Source organism: Syngnathoides biaculeatus, chromosome 8, assembly GCF_019802595.1.
Source record: "Syngnathoides biaculeatus isolate LvHL_M chromosome 8, ASM1980259v1, whole genome shotgun sequence".
Lineage (NCBI taxonomy): Eukaryota > Metazoa > Chordata > Actinopteri > Syngnathiformes > Syngnathidae > Syngnathoides > Syngnathoides biaculeatus.
Window position 1 is genome coordinate 3,926,567 of NC_084647.1, and position 25,205 is coordinate 3,951,771.

The 25,205-nt window shown below is 43.4% G+C and overlaps 1 protein-coding gene across 6 annotated transcripts in view; it reads right to left on the bottom strand.

The window, feature by feature from the left end:
- lrrc75a (leucine rich repeat containing 75A) overlaps positions 1-25,205 on the bottom strand; it is a 60,944-nt gene that overhangs the window by 26,661 nt on the left and 9,078 nt on the right. For 5 of the 6 annotated variants that reach the window (XR_009796070.1, XM_061827329.1, XM_061827332.1 and 2 more), the window contains one exon: positions 9,174-9,302. Coding sequence is in view for 5 of the 6 variants with exons in the window: in XM_061827329.1 (XP_061683313.1) it covers positions 9,174-9,302 (129 nt within the window). In the remaining variant the exon portion in view is untranslated. Of the gene's footprint in view, positions 1-9,173; positions 9,303-9,869; positions 9,983-25,205 lie in introns of those variants that run through there. The other variant, XM_061827333.1, reaches the window with a different exon arrangement.

Sequence of the window (25,205 nt, forward strand, 5' to 3'; positions counted from 1 at the left end):
CCGTTGACAGCTGGGATAGGCCCCAGCACTCCCCGCGACCCTTGTGAGGATGAGCGGCCAAGAAAATGGATGGATGGACAGTTACAACGTTAACAAGAAGAAATTGGACAGTTCTTGGTAATACACAAGGGTAAACTGTAAGGGTAAACGAGTTTGAACCCGTGCTAGTAAGAAGGGCATCGGGGAGAGAGAATCACATACGCAAAATGATTAAGATTTCCACTCCACTGGTACATTTATTTAGTTTTTTTAATTGATTGTAGATTCCCAAAAAAACAACGAGAAATGGCTAAAACCTGTTTGTTTACATCTTACCTTTGTACAATGCACGTCTCCCACGTTCACGTTTGTGAAGGGTGCATCTTTGCTCAGAGACAAAGGAAAGGCGAAAGGAGTGAAGTGAGGTGACATTAAAAATCTTGTTGGAAAATGGCTACTCTGCCTTTGAACTTATTGAACGTCACATACTGGAAATATCCCGACAGCCTTGATTTTCTTGATGAGTTTATATTGGTCTATAGTTTAAAATCTTAATCTTTTAACACATTCTTATCTTGTGTGTCTACTTGGTTGAAATATTTATTTATACCACCACTCAGGGTAAATATTCTTGAGTTATTAACAATGTGCGTGAGAAAGACCTTGGGTCGATGAACGCAGCAGTGGTGGTATTTGACTGGAGCTTGTGCTTTTTTACATTTTACTCAGTCTTTTATTTTATCTTCTCCTACATGTTCTTCCACTTCCTTATGCTCTCATTTTCTTGGCCTCTTCTTTCATTACTGAAGCAAAAAAAAAAATCTAACTATCTTGCCCATCTCAAGTGAAGCAATGACTCCTCTCCCAACTCTCTCTGTGTTTTCATATATCTTCATTATCCAGCTTTAACTCCATCCCCCAAGATAGTCTGCTAATATAGATTACTTTTCAATTAATATTCTGGTGCAGTTCTCCTAATCTATTTCTTAAATTTATGTAAGATCAAATCTTACAAAGGTCCATATATTTTTTTAGAGTCAGGGAACTAGCAATATTAAGTGAGAAGGCATATGACACCTACAGCATCAAAATATGCAAGTGATTCCTGTGTGGCATATATGTGTGGCAATGAAATATTATCAGGTAGTTTGAAAATTATATATTGACGAGAAAGAATGTATCTTTGTTTTCCTATCCATGTCAGTGACATATAGGAAATGCAAAACAATGACATTCTCTTCCACTAAATGGCAGATAGAAGTACAACCTGTGCATGCAATTTTTGTGACATTTTTGTATGGTAGTGTGGCTTGAAAAAATGTAGACTTGTATAAATGTGTGCCTTGGTTGGGAAATACTGAGATAAACTAAATACTAGTGTATAGTAAGAAAGAAAACGAGGAAAATGAGGAATGACCGAGATGACAGTAATCACTTTATGGCAGATTTACTAACTATTTCACATGCTTCTAAAATTTAAAAAAAAAAAGAAAAAAAAGCACAGGTACTTCCCAAGCATCTGATGCATGATCTATAAGCAGCTGATTTATGCCATTGACTCACAATTTCATACTGGGCTATGTCATGGTGTAATGAAGTGGTTGATGACTCAGCTGAAGTAAACCGAACTGCACAAGTGTTTGCATGAAAGCAGAGTCATGCTTTGGAAGCTTTTGGAGACATGTCAATGTGAACAAATATCCATCCATTTTCTGAACCGCTCATTCTCACGAGGGTCGCAGGAGTGCTGGAGTCCATCCCAGCTGTCAACAGGAAGGAGGCTGGGTACAAACCTGAACTGCCAATCGCAGGGCACATGGAGACAGACAGCCGCACTCACAATCAGACCAAGGGGCAATTTAGAGTGCCCAATTAATGTTGCATGTTTTTGAGATGTGGGATGAACCCAGAGTGCTCGTGGAAAACCCACGCAGGCACGGGGAGAACATGCAAACCCCACACAGCCGGGCCGGGAATTGAAGCCTGGTCATCAGAACTCTGAAGCCAACGCTCTACAGCTGCATCACTGTGCTGCCCGAATACAAATATCATATACTGTAAATAATATGGAACTCAGCAGATGGTAGTGTAATATTGTATTATTTTTTGAAGATTCTGTGTGGAAAAAATGCCTCATGCATAACGTTTTGCTGAGTTACGTACCACAGAACCCAATTACAAGCGTGAAGATACACGAATGATGATTATATTGGATCCACTTAGGTCAGTGATTCAGTGTGCTGGGGTCCATTTGTGTGCCGTGAGCGCTCTTCAGGTGTGCCATGGTAAGATGTCCAATTTTATGTAATTGCTACAAAAAAAAATATTCCAAGAAATAATGTATCTTTATTCATCTGTATATACCATTGAGGCACAATGACAGGCAGAACAAAAAAAATCCTCTTCTATTAAATGGCAGGAAGTACATACAGTAATTAATCGATCCATTTTACTTTTGTTGGTGTGCCGTGGGATTTTTCAATTGTAAAATATGTGTCTTGGCTCTATAAAGGTTGGAAATAACTGACTTAGGGTGATTAATGAATAATTTATAATGAACAAAATCAACACAGTACAATGTCATCATTAGACAAGTGTATGGGCCCAATAAAGGTGTTTGTTGTTTGATATTGATGAATGTGTGCCTGATTGCCTTAATTTTCTGAACTCCTGAAAAACAGACGGACAAACAGGACTATAATATATATATATATATATATATATATATATATATATATAATTTCTTTGTTTCAAGAGTTTTATTGATGATATGGGGGTGAGTGGTAGGTATATTGAAAACATGTCAGTATATGACATCCAATGTGGGATTGGCGGCTCATGCACTAATGAAGAAGGCGGCTAGCTATCTGCAAATGCTAATGTGACATGCAGGACACATTGACAATTATATTTCGACCGTATGTTCCAGTAACGTGCTTCAATTCGGCGCCTTAACTGTCCCTGACGGACATGCTGCCCCCCGCAGATGTGAAACACCATGAGCATGTCTGCTGAGTGAGGAGCCGCTGGACAGCGGCTCTCCCGAGTCCACACTCGGTGACAAATTGAAGCATTTTACAAAGCGAGGAAAAATAAACCGCCAGCACTGTGAACACACGGCAGAATAACAGAGCTCAACTTAATTTTTATCAGGATGTGCTTTTGACGCGGTAGATTTTGATTTGACAATGTGGCTAACGTGGGCATTTTTTGCTTTGCCACATCCTGTTTCAATTAGCATTTGGCAAGGTGGCCTATAGGCAGGGTGAACACTACAAGCTTAAGTTTTACTATAAGTGTGCTGCCCTTTCAAAATTATGTCAAAAGGTAGCCTGCAGGTTTTTTGTGTCATCAAAAAGTTGCTTGGTATACTAATGGTAAAAAAAAGTAAAATAATTGCCCATTGAAGACATACAAGACAAGAAATTTGTCTCCAGTCTTCTTCTTCTTCTTTTCCTTTCGGCTTGTCCCGTTAGGGGTCGCCACAGCGTGTCATCTTTTGCCATCTTAGCCTATCACCTGCATCTTCTTCTCTAACCCCAACTGCCCTCATGTCTTCCCTCACCACATCCATAAACCTTCTCTTTGGTCTTCCTCTCGCTCTTTTGCCTGGGAGCTCCATCCTCAGCATCCTTCTACCAATATACTCACTCTCTCGCCTCTGAACATGTCCAAACCATCGAAGTCTGCTCTCTCGAATCTTGTCTCCAAAACATACAGCTTTGGCTGTCCCTCGAATGAGCTCATTTCTAATCCTATCCAACCTGGTCACTCCGAGCGAGAACCTCAACATCTTCATTTCTGCCACCTCCAGCTTCCTGTTGTTTCTTCAGTGCCACCGTCTCTAATCCGTCGTACATCATGGCCGGCCTCACCACTGTTTTGTAAACTTTGCCCTTCATCCTAGCAGACACTCTTCTGTCACATAACACACCAGACACCTTTCGCCAGCTGTTCCAACCTGCTTGGACCCGTTTCTTCACTTCCTGACCACACTCTCCATTGCTCTGTATTGTTGACCCCAAGTATTTGAAGTCGTCCACCCTCGCTATCTCTTCTCCCTGTAGCCTCACTCTTCCCCCTCTACTTTTCTCATTCACGCACATATATTCTGTTTTACTTCGGCTAATCTTCATTCCTCTCCTTTCCAGTGCATGTCTCCATCTTTCCAATTGTTCCTCTGCATGCTCCCTGCTTTCACTGCATATGACAATATCATCTGCGAACATCATGGTCCAAGGGGATTCCAGTCTAACCTCATCTGTCAGCCTATCCATTACCACTGCAAACAGGAAGGGGCTCAGAGCTGATCCCTGACGCAGTCCCATCTCCACCTTAAATTCCTCTGTCACACCTAAGGCACACCTCACCATTGTTCTGCTGCCATCATACATGTCCTGTACTATTTTAACATACTTCTCTGCCACACCAGACTTACGCATGCAGTACCACAGTTCCTCTCTTGGTACTCTGTCATAGGCTTTCTCTAGATCCACAAAGACACAATGTAGCTCCTTCTGACCTTCTCTGTACTTTTCCACGAGCATCCTCAAGGCAAATAATGCATCTGTGGTACTCTTTCTAGGCATGAAACCATACTGTTGCTCGCAGATACTTACTTTTGTCCTGAGTCTAGCCTCCACTACTCTTTCCCATAACTTCATTGTGTGGCTCATCAACTTTATTCCTCTTTAGTTCCCACAGCTCTGAACATCCCCTTTGTTCTTAAAAATGGGAACTAGAACACTTTTCCTCCATTCTTCAGGCATCTTTTCGCCCGCTAGTATTCTGTTGAATAAGTTGGTCAAAAACTCCACAGCCATCTCTCCAAATTGCTTCCATACCTCTACTGGTATGTCATCAGGACCAACTGCCTTTCCATTTTTCATCCTTTGTAGTGCCTTTCTGACTTCCCCCTTAGTAAACATTTCCACTTCCTGGTCCTTCACTCTTGCCTCTTCAACTCTTCCTTCTGTCTCATTTTCTTCATTCATCAACTTCTCAAAGTATTCTTTCCATCTATTTAGTACACTACCGGCACCAGTCAACACATTTCCATCTCTATCCTTAATCACCCTGACCTGCTGCACACCCTTCCCATCTCTATCCCTCTGTCTGGCCAACCTGTAGAGATCCGTTTCTCCTTCTTTCGTGTCCAACCTGGTGTACATGTCTTCATATGCCTCTTGTTTAGCCTTTGCCACCTCTACCTTTGCCCTACGTCGGATCTCGATGTACTCCTTTCGCCTCTCCTCAGTCCTCTCAGTATCCCACTTCTTCTTCGCTAATCTCTTTCCTTGTATGACTCCCTGTATTTTGGGGTTCCACCACCAAGTCTCCTTCTCCCCTTTCCTACCAGATGACACACCAAGTACTCTCCTGCCTGTCTCTCTGATCACCTTGGCTGTCGTCGTCCAGTCTTCCGGGAGCTTCGGTTGTCCATCGAGAGCCTGTCACACCTCTTTCCGGAAGGCTGCACAACATTCTTCCTTTCTCAGCTTCCACCACATGGTTCTCTGCTCTACCTTTGTCTTCTTAATCTTCCTACCCACCACCAGAATCATCCTACATACTACCATCCTATGCTGTCGAGCTACACTCTCCCCTACCACTACTTTACAGTCAGTAACCTCCTTCAGATTACATCGTCTGCACAAAATATAATCTACCTGCGTGGTTCTACCTCCGCTCTTGTAGGTCACTATATGTTCCTCCCTCTTCTGGAAATAAGTGTTCACTACAGCCATCTCCATCCTTTTTGCAAAGTCCACCACCATCTGCCCTTCAAAGTTCCTTTCCTGGATGCCATACTTTCCCATCACTTCTTCATCGCCCCTGTTTCCTTTACCAATATGTCCATTACAATCTGCACCAATCACAACTCTCTCGCTGTCTGGGATGCTCAGAACTACTTCATCTAGTTCCTTCCAGAATTTCTCTTTCAACTCTAGGTCACATCCTACCTGTGGTGCATAGCCGCTAACCACATTATACATAACACCCTCAATTTCAAATTTTAGTCTCATCACTCGATCTGAGACTCTTTTCACCTCCAAGACATTCTTAGCCAGCTTTTCCTTTAAAATAACCCCTACTCCATTTCTCTTCCCATCTACTCCGTGGTAGAATAATTTAAACCCTGCTCCCAAACTTCTAGCCTTACTACCTTTCCACCTGCTCTCTTGGATGCACAGAATATCAACCTTTCTCCTAATCATCATGTCAACCAACTCCTGTGCTTTTCCTGTCATAGTCCCAACATTCAAAGTCCCTACACTCAGTTGTAGGCTCTGTGCATTCCTCTTTTTCTTCTGACGCTGGATCCGGTTTCCTCCTCTTCTTTGTCTTCGACCCACAGTAGCTGAATTTCCACCGACGCCCTGCAGGTTAGCAGTGCCCGGGCGGGCGTTGTTAACCCGGGCCACGACCGATCCGGTATGGGATTCTTTAGGTGAACGCTCATATTTGTTTGGCACAGTTTTGACGCCGGATGCCCTTCCTGACGCAACCCTCTGCATTTATCCGGGCTTGTGCAAATGGTTGTTTGTTTATGTGTGCCCTGCGATTGGCTGGCGACCAGTTCAGTGTGTACTCTGCCGCTTACCCGAAGATAGTTGGGACAGGCTTCGGCACGCCTGCGACCCTCGTGAGGAAAAGTGGTTCAGAAAATAAATGGATGGATAGTCTGGCGAGTCATTGAGCAATGACAGCGTAACCCTAGCTTGCTGATACCGATAAAATGGCAATTGTGCAAATGATGAAGAGTCCTCACTTCAGACCAGTTTAAAGGTCAACTGACACCCATATATACATTTTAAAATAGATATTGTTATGACAACTACATATAATATTATTCACTAGAATGTCTATGAAAAAATGACCAGAAAGCGTGTCATTAATGCGCAAAGTTGTGGAAGTCTCACTCGACATCCCAATGGTAGCCATATTGTCTGCAATGTCATTTGCGGATGTCACACTGGTACAGTCACTATTGACAACACGCTGTGCTACGTGCTATGGGAGATGAACAAGAGAGATTTTCAAATTTTTCTGACGCCCCTTCTGAGACTGAACCTCACTTCGATAAAGAGAACATTTCGGAATCGAGTGAAGTAACCGAGGCAATATTTCCCTCTCGTTTCGAGCCATATTGAGATGATATGCAGATCACTTCTAACTAACAACAGATTCACAGACAGACGGATGAGGAAACTGATGAAATATTCAAAATGACAGGCCTATAATTATTCGATTTCCTCACTCTTTAACAAGTTTTGTGTACTGTATGTAGCGTACTCAGGAGGCGCCATGCCGGGCAAAGTAACTACTTCAAGGGTGTCCAGACACCGGTGGCCGGTGTGTGTGGGGGGGGGGCTCCTTTCTCCTCCCTGCAGGCGGGCAAACCACCACACCACCCAATCCACCTCCACGTCGAGGCTAACGCTGGCAGCCGGAAAGCGATATCAACGCCGGCCCGCACACACCGACACATTTAGCACCCCTGACTTGCGTACTTTTGAAGTTAATATGACGCGGATCTTTTGTTACGTTCTTAGACAAGGATTATGTCTTCGGACGCAGACTGAGCTTTTTATTATTGCTGCTTTTGGAGAGGTTTTTTGAGTTTGGTGACTATACATCTAGTTAGCTCGTGTTACATGCTACTAAACTGTCTTTGTACTTCTATTTTCTTATTGTTTTGTGTTGTATTGTATTGTGTGTGATTAAATTATCTTAAACGCAATACAAGTGCTTTGTTATATTTTGCTGGTTTGACCAAGGGGATTCATTCTAAATTCACACGTAACATATGCTATAAACTGTGAGACAAATTAGTCTCCCACAACTATTATTTTTTTTATCGCTCTATACACACCAACGTGTCATTTAGAACCCACAAAGCTCTCGTCCTTTGCACCTGTGCAATCCATTTTTCACGACGAACTGGGTGTTTTGGAAAAATGTGAAGAGTGAATTCATCCTCCTGAGTGTTCAAGCAAAATCCAGCAATACAACGAGCCGTCTTTTTGGCTAACAATGAAAAAACAATTTTTCGCCAGTACAATAGTTATACACCAATATAAACACTCGACCCTGCTACTGCAAAAAATGTCACTTCCTGGTTCTTCTCCAACACAAATGCCTCAAGAGGATTTTCATGGCGGGAGATGCAAAAATCCATATACGATGCAGAGTCGCCAGCAGCAAACCGGCTTCCCAGCTTTTCTGCATCATTTCTCTTGCAATGTAGATTTCTGTTGTCAACTGTTTTCTGGCCTGATTGTGCAGGGCTCTGTCCCCACTCCAACCGGCATCCTCCTGTGCCTGATGGAGTTGGTGAAGTCTGCTAGTGAACCATGACTTATTAAACATGCAAAATGTCTTAGTTGGTGCGCACACGTCTTCACAGAACCTGATGGAGAATGTAACAGTGTTTGTGTATTCATCCAAGCCGCCAGTTGAAGTTTCAAAGATACTCTAATCTGTGCAGTCTATACAGTATTAAATTTCGATTTTAGCTTCCTGAGTCCACTTCATCACTGTTTTCACCACAGGCTTTGCACATTAAGTTTGTGCATATATCAGGGTTGGCCCTGAGTCAATGTCGCCACTTAATTCCCGAATAAGGACATTTGCTTTGTGAATTTCATTACTTGCATTAAAATACATGTCCCTTATATTCTAGTAAAATTGCCCAAAACCAAGCCACTAGTAGACTATAAAGAGAAACTAAATATTTGTTGTTCTTAGGTCATGATAACCATATGCAGTGATGCTGAATGCTTCATGTCAGCTTTAGGGCATTCGTTTAAGACCGTAACACACTAGTCAGTGATGGCATCTTATGCCTTTTAAGTCCAATCTTTCTCTTCGCCCCGCCTGCATCCTTTCCGCATTTTTTTTTTTACCTTGCAGGGTATCTGTCACACTTTCTTTCAGTCTTCCCTCAATGACATCTCAAACTACACGAATGAACAAACACAAGGAGCTACAGTTCCCTCACGAGCACACACTGCTGCACAAAAACAGCAGTTCTCTAATCTAATAACGTCAAACGAAATGAATCAAGAGATCAGCTGATTGCAATGAATCACTTCAGCCCATGTGGTTGTACAGAGGATGTTTCAGTGTAATTGGCAAAATTTGAAGTGTGCTATACACGTGTGTTTATTTCTACAATGTGTGCATCTTACCGTCTTTGGGCAGTGTACATATCGTGCCAGGCTGATGATCAGGTCATGTGTGATGGGGTCAACAAGGTTTCTAAAGCTGGCGTAGCGGTATAATACATCATCCAGAGATGTTGACTCCATGCCCAGGTCCTACACAGACAACATATACTAAGTATAGCACTTCTTAGACAGTCAGCTGTCTTATAGGGAAGAGTAGACATCATAGTTATGCAACACATTTCACACACAGCCACTGAACATGAAAAGAAAATTCACAGCATACTCAAACTTTAAGCACATAAAGCCTTTACAAATTTCTGACAGTCAAAAGTAAGATATATAAATTTTGTCAAGCCAATATTTTCTGTTACGTGTTTTCGATCTAATTCATCCAAGTGTAGCCTATACATTTTCTGGTAAGTGGTTACATGGTAGAAAATAAATTTGATTAAGCAAATAGATTCACACAATCTTTCACTAGTATAAAAGCTGGTTCGCCTCCGCTTTAAAAATGTGCAAAATCCCCAAAACGTAAAATTACCATTGCTCGTCAACAGTCTCAAAAAAGTGAAGGGAAACAAAATCTTCACAAGCAAAAATGCTTCACTCAGCCTTGTTAAATGAATGTAACTTTTGCTCATTTAAACCTCTCATTTTCATACATAAAAATCAACCTCGCCCGTCTTTGCTCACGACGGGGACTCAACATGTGCTCACTTTGACGGGCGAAGACTGCTTTGTTTGGGTTTGGGGGTGGAAGGGTTGGCTCCTGCGTTGGGCCCTGTTGATTGCTGGGGTCCACATGCCCTCCAGAGTTGATAGGGGCCATGGCACTGGTGGGGCCCGCTGGATGGGGCTGGGGGGCATGAGTCTGGTGCCTGTGGAGCTCCGTTTTTAACTGGTTGGGGGGGTTTGGGTGGGCTCTGGACTTCCCTGGGTCCTGGGAGGGGGTTGGGTCCACTGCAGTATATCAACTCATCTAGTCTATTTGTTTTGAGCCTTTTTCTGTTGTCCAGTTTTTGCTTGCCACAGTTGCTATCTTATATTCTCCTGCATTCTTTGTTGTGCATTTAGGTTGAACATCTGGCAGCAATGCCAGATTAAATTAGACATGTTTGCAAAAAACAAAATGGGCCTCTTGAATAAGGTCATCCTACAAATGTAAATGGAAGGTCCATTAATTATAAAGCAAACACAAAGGATATATGCAGCACGAGAATCTATTACTGAGGACATACATAAGAAAGCTGCTGTTCTCGCTTTATTCCTAATGTAAATCCCAGTGCATGTTGTGGATATGGTATATTCTCCCCATGCCTGTGTGGGTTCTCTCCAGGAACTTCTGTTTCCTCCCACATCCCAAAAACATTAACTGGAGGCTCTCAATTGCCCCTAAACGTGATTGTGAATGTCACTGCTGGCTGCCTCTATGTGCCCAGCGATTGGCTAGTAACCAGTAAGAAATGGCTGTTACTTCCACCAGGCTTGCCATTATTAAACAAGAAATGTCAGTCAGCTGACATACTTGAGAAAACACAACTCCATAACTCTACACACCTTTAAGTAATTAGTACACTATTTGCAGCAATAGCTAAGTGAGAATCCTTACTGATTGATGGCCGGGTTGGATTGACATAACATTGAAGCTCAGACCTCAAACGGCCAGCAGGAAAGCTGCCTGCTGCTCCAGTGTCACTAATAATGCTGTGTGCCTAGGCTGCTGTGTTAAATTCAGAAATCTTATTTCATATAAAGCACGTGTACTGACATAAAAACGGTCTTAATCACGTTGCATGCACAAGTTATATTTTCCTTTTTATTTTTATTTTTTTGCTTGCGTGCCTGTGAAGTCTACAAGTATTGTATTTACAAAGAAGTTTGAAAATGCAGGTTTCAAAGCTTAATATCCATATCTGTGGATGGAGATGCTCAACTGCAGTCACTCACATTTGAAAAATGTACGGCTGTGGTCATTCATGACCACAGATATGAAATTATGGGTGTGTGTGCTGTTTGTAATTATGAGTGTACCCCTTTAAGAGTGGAGGGGGGGCTGTGTCAGGTAAACTAGGAAGTAGAAGTAAGCTGAGCAGAGACAGTATGCTTCAGTGTTTGGAAAACAAAAAAAGACGTCAGGCTGTGGTTCACTGCACTGGATCGGTTTTCATCTGCCCTGAGAGTGTGCGACAAGTGCGCAATTGCGCAGTGACCTAGCTTAGAGGGAACGTTAGTCAAGACTACTCAAATTAAGCGACGTCTTTCAATATCTACGTATTTCAACTTGTAACAAATTTTACGCGCGTGGTTTTTCATCCTAAACTGTGCAGATTTACGAGTGCAATGGCGCGCAGGCGCGTACGCGCCCGTCAAATCACAGTGACTGCAACTGTCATGAAAATGGTTTGGTTTAAAAGAAGAAATGTATATTAAGTATTGGAAAAATAAGCATTATGCACCCATGTACCATCACAATTGTCCATAATATTTTGTGATGTATATATAGGCAATGTGTAGAGTAACACAGTTTGAATTCTTTTGTCGCTAATAAATGCAGGCTTGCGGCGTCTGAGTTCAATAAGCTCTGAAGAAATAGTATAACTCGCTGACATCTTTATACCACCTAATTCTCAGTGAGGTGCAGGAAATAATGACAGTAGCTTTGACTGAATGGTAAACGCAGACATTATTTTAAGATATAGTTTGTCCTGAAGTGTGTCTTCTGCTCATATTTAGTCATGACTGTATAACTCATGTTTGAAGCATGCCAACTCATCAGTTAACCTGAAGTGAATCTTGCTGAAATGTTTACTAGAGACCAGGACGTAGGAATGTGCCCGTTATTACCAAATAGATTTGGTTTAGTCATTATGATGCTGATATTTTGTGATGCTCTTCATTTTATGCTCTTTATTTTCCTTTCATACTTTTGTGATGCGGACCCTTCTGATAGTATAAGAATGCTGCAAGTCCTCTATATCTTTGCACTTGTGATCTGCTACAGCCGTTGTCTGTCACTCATTTGTGCCCAGAATATTCTGTAAGTAAAAGCTTCGAAGAAACTGTTCATCATCTCCAGCCTGCATTTGGATAACCAACATTCTCACTCCCCGAAATTAAACGAACATGCAGGGGGGAAAAGCGTCCTCCAACAGTCCCCACGGAAATGCATTTTCTAAATAAAGGTTGACACTAGAAAATACAAAAAACTATATGCTGCAAAACATGGAGGGGGTTTGGTTATGTTTAGGGGCTGCTTTTCTCCATTGGCACTCGGTGTCTTGAATCTGTATCTGCAGGGTAAAATCAAATCTCAACAATATTAATGGATAATGGAGGAGTCGGGTGGACTAACAGTTTGGTCCACGTATGTGCAGTATATTGTACAAATGATGTGTAGAGTGCATTATTAAAGGCACCTTCATGTAACATACATGACAAGGACCAAATAGAAATGCAAAATAACTACATATGTTAAATGGAGAAGAGTATAAGATGACGCTTTATCCATAAGCACTACTCACTTCTGAGAGGGTCAACATAAAATTTTTGGTCTGAATCAGAGGCTCAAATTAAGCGGTCCCACATCGCAGTTTGCATCTTAAACAACATATTGAAAACCAGAACTACGACTCACAGTTTTCCCGCAGAGAATGTGATGAGCCAGCAGCTCACAATGTTAGTCAACTTAGAGTGGGACAGCTGTGAAACAGCGCTAGTAGGTTTGTGAACATCACCTGTCCAATGCTACACAGCCTTGCTCCATGTGCAGTGCATTGCAAGAAACGGACACACATGAGGGGAAAGCTAACTGTTCATGTTTGCCGTGAGATGGCATGAGCCATGAAGTCAATATAGTACTACAGTGTTCTCCCGTTATTCGTGGGGGTTACATTCCTGACACCCCGGCGAATAACGAAACTCCACAAATGGATGGATGATGCACCATGTGAATTTAAAGAACTAAAAAATTTTGATTATATAAGAAAGGAAAGGATTCTTCTTCATTTCCTTTCGGCTTGTCCCATTAGGGGTCGCCACAGTGTGTCATCTTTTTCCATCTAAGCCTATCTCCTGCATCTTCCTCTCTAACACAAAGTCCCCTCATGTCTTCCCTCACAGCATCCATCAAACTTCTCTCTCACTCTTTTGCCTGACAGCTCCATTCCTAAGCACCCTTCTACCAATATACTCACTCTCTCGCCTCTGAACATGTCCAAACCATCGAAGTCTGCTCTCTCGAAACTTGTCTCCAAAACATCCAACTTTGGCTGTCCCTCTAATGAGCTCATTTCTAATCCTATCCAACCTGCTCACTTCGAGCGAGAACCTCAAGATCTTCTTTTCTGCCACCTTCAGTTCTGCTTCCTGTTGTCTCTTCAGTGCCACCGTCTCTAATCCGTACATCACGGCCAGCCTCACCACTGTTATATAAACTTTGCCCTTCATCCTAGCAGAGACTCTTCTGTCACATAACACACCAGACACCTTTCGCCAGCTGTTCCAACCTGCTTGGACCCGTTTCTTCACTTCCTTACCACACTCACCATTGCTCTGGATTGTTGCCCCTAAATATTTAAAGTCATCCACCCTCGCTATCTCTTCTCCCTGTAGCTTCACTCTTCCCCCTCCACTTTTCTCATTCACGCACATATATTCTGTTTTACTTCGGCTAATCTTCATTCCTCTCCTTTCCAGTGCATGTCTCCATCTTTCTAATTGTTCCTCTGCATGCTCCCTGCATTCACTGCATATCACAATATCATCTGCGAATATCATGGTCCAAGGGGATTCCAGTCTAACCTCATCTGCCAGCCTATCTATTACCACAACAAACGGGAAATGGCTCAGAGCTGATCCCTAATGCAGTCCCACCTCCACTGTAAAGGTCTACCCTATACATACATGTTGTGAAAAATAACATAATATTATCACACTGGGACAGTCGGTAATGAGAAGACGCTGTGCCACCTGTTATGGGAGACGGACAACAGATATTTTCGGATTTTTCCGACGCCCCTTCTGACACTTAACAATCGAGTGAAGTGATCGGGGCAATATTAACCTATCGTTTCGAGCCATATTTAGATGATATGCGGATCACTTCTAACAACAGACTCCCCGACAGTATGTAGCATACTCAGGAGGACCCATGCCGGGTGAAGTAACTGGCCGGTAGGGGCTCCTTTCTCCTCCCACATAAGGCCAGAACCACCTCCCCGCCTGATCCACGACAACGCCGCGGCCACGAGCGAGGACAACGCCGCGGCCGTGCACCTCGACACACTAAGCACTCCTGGCTTACGTACTTTATTAAGTTATTACGACGCGGATCTTTTGTTACGTCTGCGAGGATTATTTCCACCACCCCAACTATTATTTGTTTTAATAGCTCTATACACATGTCATTTGGAACCCAAGAACCTCTCATCCTTGGCACCTGTGCAATCCATATTTTAGGATGAACCGGGTCTTTTGGAAATGTGTGAACAGTGAATCCATCCTCTAGAGTGTTTGAGCAATATCCAGCAATACAACGAGATGGCATTTTAGCACACACGGGAAAAAAAGGCTGCTTTGCACCCGGTAAAACTGGTATAAACACACGAACCCGCCAGTGTGGGCGTCTGGAAAAAACGTTACTTCTTGCTTCTTCTCCAAAACGAATGCCTCAAGAGTATTTTCATGGCGGGAGATGAAAAAAAAATCCATATAGGACAACATCATGACGTGTGGTGAAAAAACGGATTGGTTCATTATGGCTGACATTTTTTTTTAAAATTAAAAACATACTAAAGATCATGCCATAGGTGTCGGTAGACCTTCAAATTCTTCTGTCACATCTCACTATTGTTCTACTGCCCTCAAACATGTCTTCTACTATTCTGGCATATTTCTCCGCCACACCAGATTTACGCATGCAGTACCACAGTTCCGCTCTTGGTTCTCTGTCATAGGCTTTCTCTAGATCCACAAAGACACAATGTAGCTCCTTCTGATCTTCTCTGTATTTTTCCACTAGCAACCTCAAGGCAAATAATGCATCTGTGGTACTTTTTCTAGGCATGAACCTATACTGTCGCTCGCAGATACTTACTTCTCTCCTGAGTCTAGCCTCCACTACTCTTTCCCATAACTTCATTGTGTGGCTCATCAACTTTATTCTTCTATAGTTCCCACAGCTCTTCAAATCACATTTGTTCTTAAAAACGGGAACTCGAACACCTTTCCTCCATTATTCAGGCATCGAAAAGAAAAACTCCACAGCCACCTCTCCAAATTGTTTCCATACCTCTACAGGTATGTCATTAGGACCAACTCCCTTTCCATTTTTCATCCTTTGTAGTGCCTTTCTAACTTCCCCCTTACTAATCATTGCCGCTTCCTGGTCCTTCACACTTGCCTCTTCTACTCTTCCTTCTCTCTCACTTTCTTCATTCATCAACTTCTCAAAGTATTCTTTCCATCTATTTAGCACACTACTGGCACCAGTCAACACATTTCCATCTCTATCCTTAATCACCCTAACCTGCTGCACATCCTTAATTCCCATCTCTATCTCTCTGGCCAACCTGTAGGGATCCTTTTCTCCTTCTTTCGTATCTAACCTGGTGTACATGTCGTCATATGCCTCTTGTTGAGCCTTCGCCACATCTACCTTTGCCCTACATCGCATCTCAATGTACTACTTTCGCCTCTCCTCAGTCCTCTCAGTGTCCCACTTCTTTGCTAATCTCTTTCCTTGTATGACTTCCTACAATTTTTGTGTGGAGTATGTATGTTCTCCTAATGCCTGCGTGGGTTTTCTCCAGGCATTCTGGTTTCCTCCAACATCCCCAAAACACGCACGGTAGGTTAATTGAAAACCAATTAGCCGTACATTCTTAACTGAGAGGTACTGCTTTCAAATTTGTATTCACAATTGCTCTTGTTTATCCAAATACGTTTGTTCAACAGTATTTTCAGTAGGATACTCAAGTAATAAAATATTCAGTAGCTGCAGCCCTACATTGAACTCTCCCGTTCATTCGTGGTATTTCTATTATTTAATATAACCCCTGTCTCGGATCCCTGACCAAATATTGCTCTTCAAAATTAGAAAGTTACTCCTCAAATAAAAAAATGATTAGCATAACTGCTCATCAAAGATGTTTTTTTTTTATTTTGAGCCATGGAACATGAGGAATGATAGAGAAAGACCAGTTAACAGTAGAAATCGGATAATGCACCACATGATCTTAACGAAAGATCACACACTGACGTAATTTTATCCTTATCAATGTAATCTACCATAGACAATATTAGATTATTACGAATAGAAGAATTAGTCTTTCTCTGATGATAACAACGAAGATGGGGAGGTGGCATTGATGGTTAACCCAGCCACTTCCCTGTGTGGGTTTTGTCCGGGCACTCCAGTTTCCTCCCACATTTCCACAAAGATGCATCAATTGGGGAATCTAAATTGCCCTTAAGTGTCATTGTGAGTACGTGTGGTCGGTTGTTTTTATGTGCCCTGCATTTGGCTGGCAACCAGTTCAGGGTGTACCCTGCCTCCTGCCTGGTGACACCTGGGATAGGCTCCAGCACTCCGGTGATCCTTGTGAGGATAAGCGGCTTGTATAATGGGTGGATGGATAATGTAATCAAATGTAGTGTAGCTGTCAGTGATGTCTGCGCATTGTGATCATTTTATGAATGTGTGGGAAAGATTCCCTAGCGTCCTTAACCAGGATGAAAAGGAGTTGGATGTTTTTTTTTTCTTGATCATCACCACCTGCAATGCATAGTACTTCATAATGAAGGTCAAACCTGCTTTCCACAGTCTCTCTACTAACATCAGGTAACATTGTTACTTTTGGCGAGCCAGAAGCTGGAAAAATGTCCACATGGTAGACGTTATGAATTATTAACACCAAGCAGAATCAATCAGTAATACACAGTAACATGTTGACTCCGCAACACACACAGTACCATGTTCAATCTGCCTTTCTTCTGCGACAGAAACACAGAAAGGGGAGATTGTAAAATTCACAAAAGAATTGTTAGTGTACTTGTACGCCACAGCTACAAGATGAAGGACTTCATCTTTATTTTGAAGTCAATGTTAACATGACGAGCCAAATCCAATTAATCAAGTCTAATGAGTTGTCAACAACCTACCATAGACATATGCTCGCTGATGTCCCTGGGTGGAGTTGCCCCACCCCTCAATTTGCTCTTCTAACCACATTCAGACACCTGCACTCCCTTGTAGACAGTCATAACTTATAACACTCGAAGTACAAGTCACGTAACACGACTGCAGGGACACTATGTTTTACAGTATAATTTAAAACAAAAACAAATCACAAGAGGGGTGGCACTGAGGACAACTGGTTTAAGCGTAGATTGTGTGGAGTATGCATGTTCTCCCCATGTCTGCGTGGGTTTCTCCAGGCACTCTGGTTTCCTTCCACATTCCCAAAACAAGCATAGTAAATTAATTGAAGACTCTAAATTGCCTGCAGGTGTGAATGTGAGTCCAAATGGTTGTTTGTTCAATCTGCCCTGCGATTGGCTGGCAACCAGTTCAGGGTGTACCCCGCCTCCTGCTCAAAGATAAATGGGATTGGCTCCAAAACTTCTGCGACCGTTGTGAAGATAAGCGATAAAGAAAAGAAGAAGAATCACAGGAGGAGGGAATGCTTTGCACTAATGTATATGTATTGTAGTTACCCTGTTACTGATTGTATTGCATAGATTCATGCTGGCGTTTTTTTTGTTCCGACTGTGAGGCAGTGAAAGTGTCTGAGTGTGATTTGTGATTGGATGAGTGAGTAGGAGGGCTGTGGGGTGCCAGGAAGGAGGAAGAAGAGCTTCCTGTCTGCGAGCTGAATCTTGTGGGAAACACCTGCTAGATAGCTTTATTTTGGCATCGTTCACCTGTTGAGTTTTACAGAAAAGATCAGTCACTCGTCCTTGTTTTATCATCTAATCAGATGCTACAGTATAATCTTGAACTTTTCTTTGTTAAGGGAAGGCATTTTGTGAATTGGCTATTCATGGTTGACAATGGGATTTAGGCTGTTCGTGAAATGGATGTGGATAGGATTTGTGCTTTTGTTATATCTATATATATATATATATTTTTTTTTTTCCCCTGCAAGTCACTGTGCAAAAGGTCTCATTTTTAATAATAAATTTCCATGTCTGGGGCACCTTTGCTCATTTGCTGCACGGATCAAACACCTATTGGGTGAAGTAAGGTGTATTGTTAATGCCAAAGCACATAATTGATGATTCATCGATATCAACCATGAACCATCATTGTGAAGTAGTAAAGTCGAGCTGACAATCAATTCAACACTGAGCCACAACCTTCAACAACCAACAACCCATCCATCCATCCATCCATCCATCCATCCATCCATCCATCCACACATTTTCTACTGCTTTTTCGGGTCGGGTCGCGGGGGAAGTAGCTTTATCAGGGATACCCAGACTTCCCTTTCCCCGGCCACTTCTTGCAGCTCTTCCGGAGGGATCCCGAGGCAATCCCAAGCCAGCTGAGAGACAGTCTCTCCAGCGTGTCCTAGGTCGTCCCGGGGGTCTCTTTCCATTGGGACATGCCCGGAAGACCTCACCACAGAGGCGTCCGGGAGGCATCTGAATCAGGACACCCTAGGTCGCAGTTCGATAATTGACTTTGTGGTCGTGTCATCAGACTTGTGACCCCATGTCTTGGACACTGAGGTGAAAGGAGGGGCGGAGCTGTCAACTGATCACCACCCGGTGGTGAGTTGGCTCCGATGGTGGGGAAGATGCCCGTCCGACGTGGCAAGCCCAAATGTATTGTGAGGGTTTGCTAGGAACGGCTGGAAGATTCCCCTGTCAGAAGGAATTTCAACTCCCACCTCCGAAAGAATTTTGCTCACATCCAGGAGGAGGCGGGGGACATTGAGTCCAAGTGGACGATGTTCCGCGCCTCCATTGTTGAGGCAGCCGACCGAGTCTGCGGCTGTCAGGTGGTGGCTGCCTGTCGTGGCGGCAACCCGCGAACACGTTCGTGGACACCAACAGTGAGGGATGCTGTCAAGCTAAAGAAGGAGTCCTATCGGCCATTTTTGGCCTGTGGGACACCCGAGGAAGCTGATATGTAGATAGATATGTAGATTGCAGTTTTGGTGGTCAAGCTCCTTGGTTGTAGGGCTCCCGGGGGGTGGATGAGATTCGCCCAGAGTTCCTATTGGCTCTGGATGTTGTGGGGCTGTTCCGGTTGACATGCCTCTGCAACATCGGGGAGACATCCGGGACAGTGCCTCTGGATTGTTAGACTGGACTGGTGGTGCCCTTTTTAAGAAGGATGACCGGAGTATGTGTTGCAACTAGAGGGGGATCACACTCCTCAGCCTCGCTGGTAAGGTCTATTCAGAGATACTGGAGAGGAAGGTCCATCAGGAAGTCGAAACTCCAATTCAGGAGGAGCAATGTTTTTTTCGTCCTGGCCGTGGAACAGTGGACCAGCTCCACAGCCTCGGTTGGATCCTCAAGAGTGCATGGGAGTTCGCCCAACCAGTCTACATGTGTTTTGTGGACTGGGAGAAGACATTCGACCGTGTCCCTCGGGGAGTCCTGTGGGAGGTTCTTCGGGAGTATGGCGTACCAAATCTCCTGATACAAGCTGTTCGGTCTCTGTACGACCGCTGTCAGAGTTTGGTCCGCATTGCTGGCAATAAGTCGGACTCGTTTCCAGTGAGAATTGGACTCCGCCAAGGCTCCTCTTTTATGGACAGAATCTTTAGATGTAGCCGAGGCAAAGAGTGTGTCCGGTTTGGTGGCCTCATCTCTGCCCTTTGCAGATGATGTGGTTCTGTTGGCTTCACCAAGCCGTGATCTCCAGCTCTCACTGGAGCGTTTCATAGCAGAGTGTGAAGCGGCAGAGATGAGAATCAGGACCTCCAAATCTGAGACCATGGTCCTCAGTCGGAAAAGGGTGGCGTGCTCTCTCTGGGTAGGATATCCTGCCCCATGTGGAGGAGTTCAAGTAGCTGTCTGTCGTGGGCGGTGCTTCCTGTGAGGGGCATGGCCAGGTCACTGCTCTGGGCGGTTCCACTTCGGACAGCTGTCAGCTGTGTCACATTTGGGATACTAATGAATTAAGTATTTAAGTGGTAAGTGTGTCATCGGCATTTGCCAGATCGTTGCGCATGCTTCACTGCATTCAGGGACATTCTGATAGTATGCGTATGTTAGAGCAATCATTAGTCACAGCAATTCTGTGCCCTTTAGTTTGACCACATCTTGTCACGTTTCTTAGTTTGCCTCATAGTCATCAGACCTTGTTTCATACTTTTGGACCCCGCCTCTAGTTTAACGATTGTGTGCCTCTGCCTTCTCGGAGTCCTACACCTGGTATTGACCTGTTTCTGGAATAAAGCCACTCTGAACATTTTGCTGTTGACTGGTAGTCCTGCATCTGGGTACGCCCCCGTGCCGCTGGTACATGACAGTAACTTGGGGTGTTGTTCACGAGTGAGGGAAGAATGGAGCAGGAGACCGACAGATTGATTGGTACAGCGTCTGCAGTGATACGGACTTTGTATCAGTCCATTGTAGTAAAGAGGGAGATAAGTCGATAGGCGAAGCTCTCAATTTACCTGTCGATCTACGTTCCTACCCTCACCTATGGGCACGAGCTGTGGGTCTTGAAAACCAACAACAAACTTAATACTTAAGTATGCACAATAAGTACACAATTCAAAATCAATTTGAAGAACAAATTTGGTACAAATTTTACATTTTTTTGAATTTTTGGATTTTTCAGCATTTTACAAAATATTTAAAGTGAACCCCTACTATATCACCGTTTCAGGCAGATTTTTTTCATGTTTTTTTTTTTTGTTTTGTTTTACAGTATGGAGACAATTCCAAATTAAGAGTTAAATGCCTTCATTGTGGGCGGCACAGTGGTGTAGCTGTGAAGCGTTTGCCTCATAGTTCTGAGGGCCATTGTTCAATCCCGACCAGACGTGTGTGGAGTTTGCATGTTTTCCCAGTGCCTGCGTGGGTTTTCTCCAGGCACTCCGGTTTCCCCAACATCACAAAAAACATGCAATATTAAATAGAGACTCTAAATTGCCCTTCGGTGTGATCGTGAGTGCGGCTGTTATCTGTCTCTATTTGCACTGCGATATGCTGGCAACCAGTTCATGGTGTAGGGTTAGGTTTTGGCTGAAGCTACCTGGGATAGGCTCCAGTTTTCCCATGACCCTTGTGAGGGTAAGCGGGTTGGATGATGAATGGATCGATACATAATATTTAATTTTCTTTTATGTATCAGTTTTACACCAAATCTCAACTGGGAGTGAAAAATAAACTGGTTGAAACAAACTCACTTGAAGAGCTAGCATAAGAAACAAACAAGGAACAAGGGTAAAGAAAAAAGTGAGTTTTAAAAGGTTTCAGTGTGTTCTGAAAGCTTTCATTGTGTTAAAAGTCTATCGTAACAGTGACTTTTTTTTTATATGGTTTATTATGAAATTCTGGAAGGAACTCGATGTTCTGAGCATCCCAGACAGAGAGAGAGTTGTGATTGGTGAACATGTTGGTGAAGGAAATGGGGGCGATGGAGAAACAATGGGTAAGCACGGCAGCCAAGAAAGGAACTTTGAGGGACAGATGGTGGTAGACTTTACAAAAAGAATGGAAATGGCAGTAGTGAACACTTTTTTTCCAGAAGAGGCAGGAACATATAGTGACCTACAAGAGTGCAGCCAGACACACGCATTTGGATTATATTCTGTGCAGGCGATGTAATCTGAAGGAGGTTACTGACTGCAAAGTAGTGGTAGGGAAGTGTAGCTCGACAACACAGGATGGTGGTTGGCAGGATGACTGTTGGTGGGGAGGAAAAATAAGACAAAGGTAGAGCAGAGAAGGTGGTGCAAGCTGAAAAAGGAAGAATGCTGTGGGACCTTCTGGAAAGAGGTGAGACAGGTTCTCAATGGACAGGAGGAGCTCCCGGAAGACTGGATAACTACAGCCAAGGTCATGAGAGACAGGCAGCAGAGTACTTGGTACGTCTTCTGGTAGGAAAGGGGAGAAGGAGACCTGCTGGTGGAATACCAAAATACAGGAATTCATACAAGGAAAGAGATTAGCGAAGAAGAAGTTGGACAGTGAGAGGACTGAGGAGAGCCAAAAGGAATATATTGAGATGCAACATAGGGCAAAGGTAGAGGTGGCAAAGGCTATACAAGAGGCATATGACAACATCTACACCAGGTTGGACACAAAAGGAGAAAAGGGATCTCTACAGGATGGCCAGACAGTGGGATAGAGATGGGAAGGATGTCCAGCAGGTAAGGGTGACTAAGGACAGAGATGGAAATGTTTTGACTGGTGCCAGTAGTTTGCTGAATAGATGGAAAGAATACTTTGAGAAGTTGATGAATGAAGAAAATGAGAGCGAAGGAAGAGTAGACGAGGCAAGTGTGAAGGACCGGGAAGTGGCAATGATTAGCAAGGGGGTAATTTCGAAAGCCACTACAAAGGATGAAAAATGGAAAGGCAGTTGGTCCTGATGACTTACCCGGTGGAGGTATGGAAGCAATTTGGAGAGGTGGCTGTGGACTTTGATGATTTGGACATGTCCAGAGACGAGAGAGTGAGTATATTGGTAGAAGGGTGCTGAGGATGGAGCTGCCAGGCAAAAGAGAGAGAGAGGACACCAAAGAAAAGGTTGATGGATGTTGTGAGAGAAGACATGAGGGCAGTGGGTTAGAGAGGAAGATGCATGAGATAGGCTTAGATGGAAAATGATGACATGCTGTGGTGACTCCTCACGGGACAAGCCGAAAGGAGGAGGAGGAGGAGGAGGAGGAGGAGGAGGAGAAGAAGAAGCACAAGAAGGGTCGGTGAACTGTTTGAACAGGATAAAATTAATACCTGTATAATCTGCAAGTTTGTGTACATTTCCACTCCCTGAATAATAATAAATGAAATCATACTTTTGCTTGGTTTACTATGGGATGCCAATACAGTAGCTTGCATGACACAGCACAGCATTAAAAATCCAAAAGTAGTTGTTATTGTTTACAGCAAACAAGGGCCCACTGGGGCAAACACTGAGGGGGTTTAAACTTAAAGCTGGATGTTCCCATGGAAGCGGATGTTATGGTTCATGCTTGAGCCCTCCCAGAGGGAGGTGGCGTATAGATGCTAGCTCGAGCTCCATCGCTGGGCCATGATTAAGAAGGTCGCCTCATCATTAGTTGCCACCAAAGCTGTTCATGATTAATCAGTGTCTACTTAGCCTCAGGTCTGCACTGATCGCCATTGTTTCTGGGCAACATAGGAGGGAACCTAGTAACTAGTGAAGAATCACTGCGTTTTCACATTTACTTTACTTCCTCACATGAGTTTTCTTATCTTTTATATCTTTTTTACACACAAACCTGGGGCCACATGGAAGAACATGTCCCTGTCTATCATGTGTGACAACACAGTATTAAAGTGTAATCCCACCTCGTTGGTAATTTTGTTTTTTGGAGCTCATAAAACTCACAGAAATTTCCGATCTGTAATCCGGCCTCTCCGGGAATAACTGTGAGTAATCCATCAGGGACAAAAGATCAACATGCCAGGAAAACTACAGCACTCTCTCTTATTGTCCGATGTGCTGTCAGTTTCTATTTCTGGAGTAATGTTACATTGAAATACTGCATGGGGACATTTGTAAAACTTGCAAAATATATATTTTAGGAGCAATAATAGTCATGTTTGCATGCTGTTGTTGGGCAAAGTTGGCCAGTAAAACTTGGTCTCCCAAGCCTATAAGGTTGATTGAATGAGAAACCATTCAATGGAGTTCCTAGGGAGAAATACAAGGATCATGAAACAAGTTTATGTAAACATGCAGATTTCACCTTTAAATCAGTGCTTTGTATTTAAAAAAAAAAAAAAAAAAGGTGTGTGTGTGGGGGGGAGGTGGGGATTCAAACAGAGACAGTGTTTTTCGCAAGCACTGCAACCTCTCGGTCTTTTCCAGTTTCCTGAGTTTGTGCTCATAGTGTGAGCATGCAACTTTGCGAGTGCTTCGAGATTTTTTGTTATTTTTTCAGGTTTTTTTTTGAGGTTCCACTTTGTGTGGACACACATCCATTTTCTGAGCCGCTCATCCTCAAAAGGGTCAGCGGAATGCTGGAGCCTGTCCCAGCTATCTTCAAGCAGGATGGCAGGGTACACCAAGAATTGGTTGACAGCCCATCGCAGGGCACATGGAGACAAACAACCATTCGCTCTCACGATCACACCTAAGGCCACTTTAGAATCTTCAATTAATGCATGTTTTTGGGATGTGGGGGGAAACCAGAATACTTGGGTAAAACTCAGAAAACCGAGGAGAGAACATGTAAACTCCACACAGGGATTTTAACCCCGGTCCTCAGCACTATGAGGCAGACGCTCTCACCAGTCGTCCACCGTTCCGCCTACTTTATACACAAACATCCATCCATTTTCCTTCACACTTATAAGCACAAGGGTCAGCTGGAGCCTATCACAGCTATCTACATGCGACAGGCAGGGTACACCTTGAACTGGTCACCAGTCAACTGCAAGGTACATAGAAACAAACAAACACACAAACAACCATTCACACTCACATTTACACCTACAGACAACTTAGCGTGTTAGGTCATCGTCTTCAATCAACCTACCTTGCATGTTTTAGGAGGAAATATATAAAGCAAGGGTCACCAACACGGTGCCTGCGGGTGTATGGTAGCCCGCGGGGACCATATAAGGCGCCTGCAAAGTATGTTGTAAAAATACCATAGGGCACAAATCGTTACTATTATTTTTGCTTTAAATTTTGAATCTGACATGCTTACGTGAATTAAAAATTTAAAATACCTGTAATGTCATTTTCTACAATAAATTAAAACGAAAATGTTTTATGAACGTGTAATGAACAGAGTCTGAAATTTGCTGCAAACAGGTCACGTAGCCCTTCATATGTTTGGTGCTCACGAAGTAGCCCTCAGCCTCAAAAAGGTTGCTGAGCCCTGATAT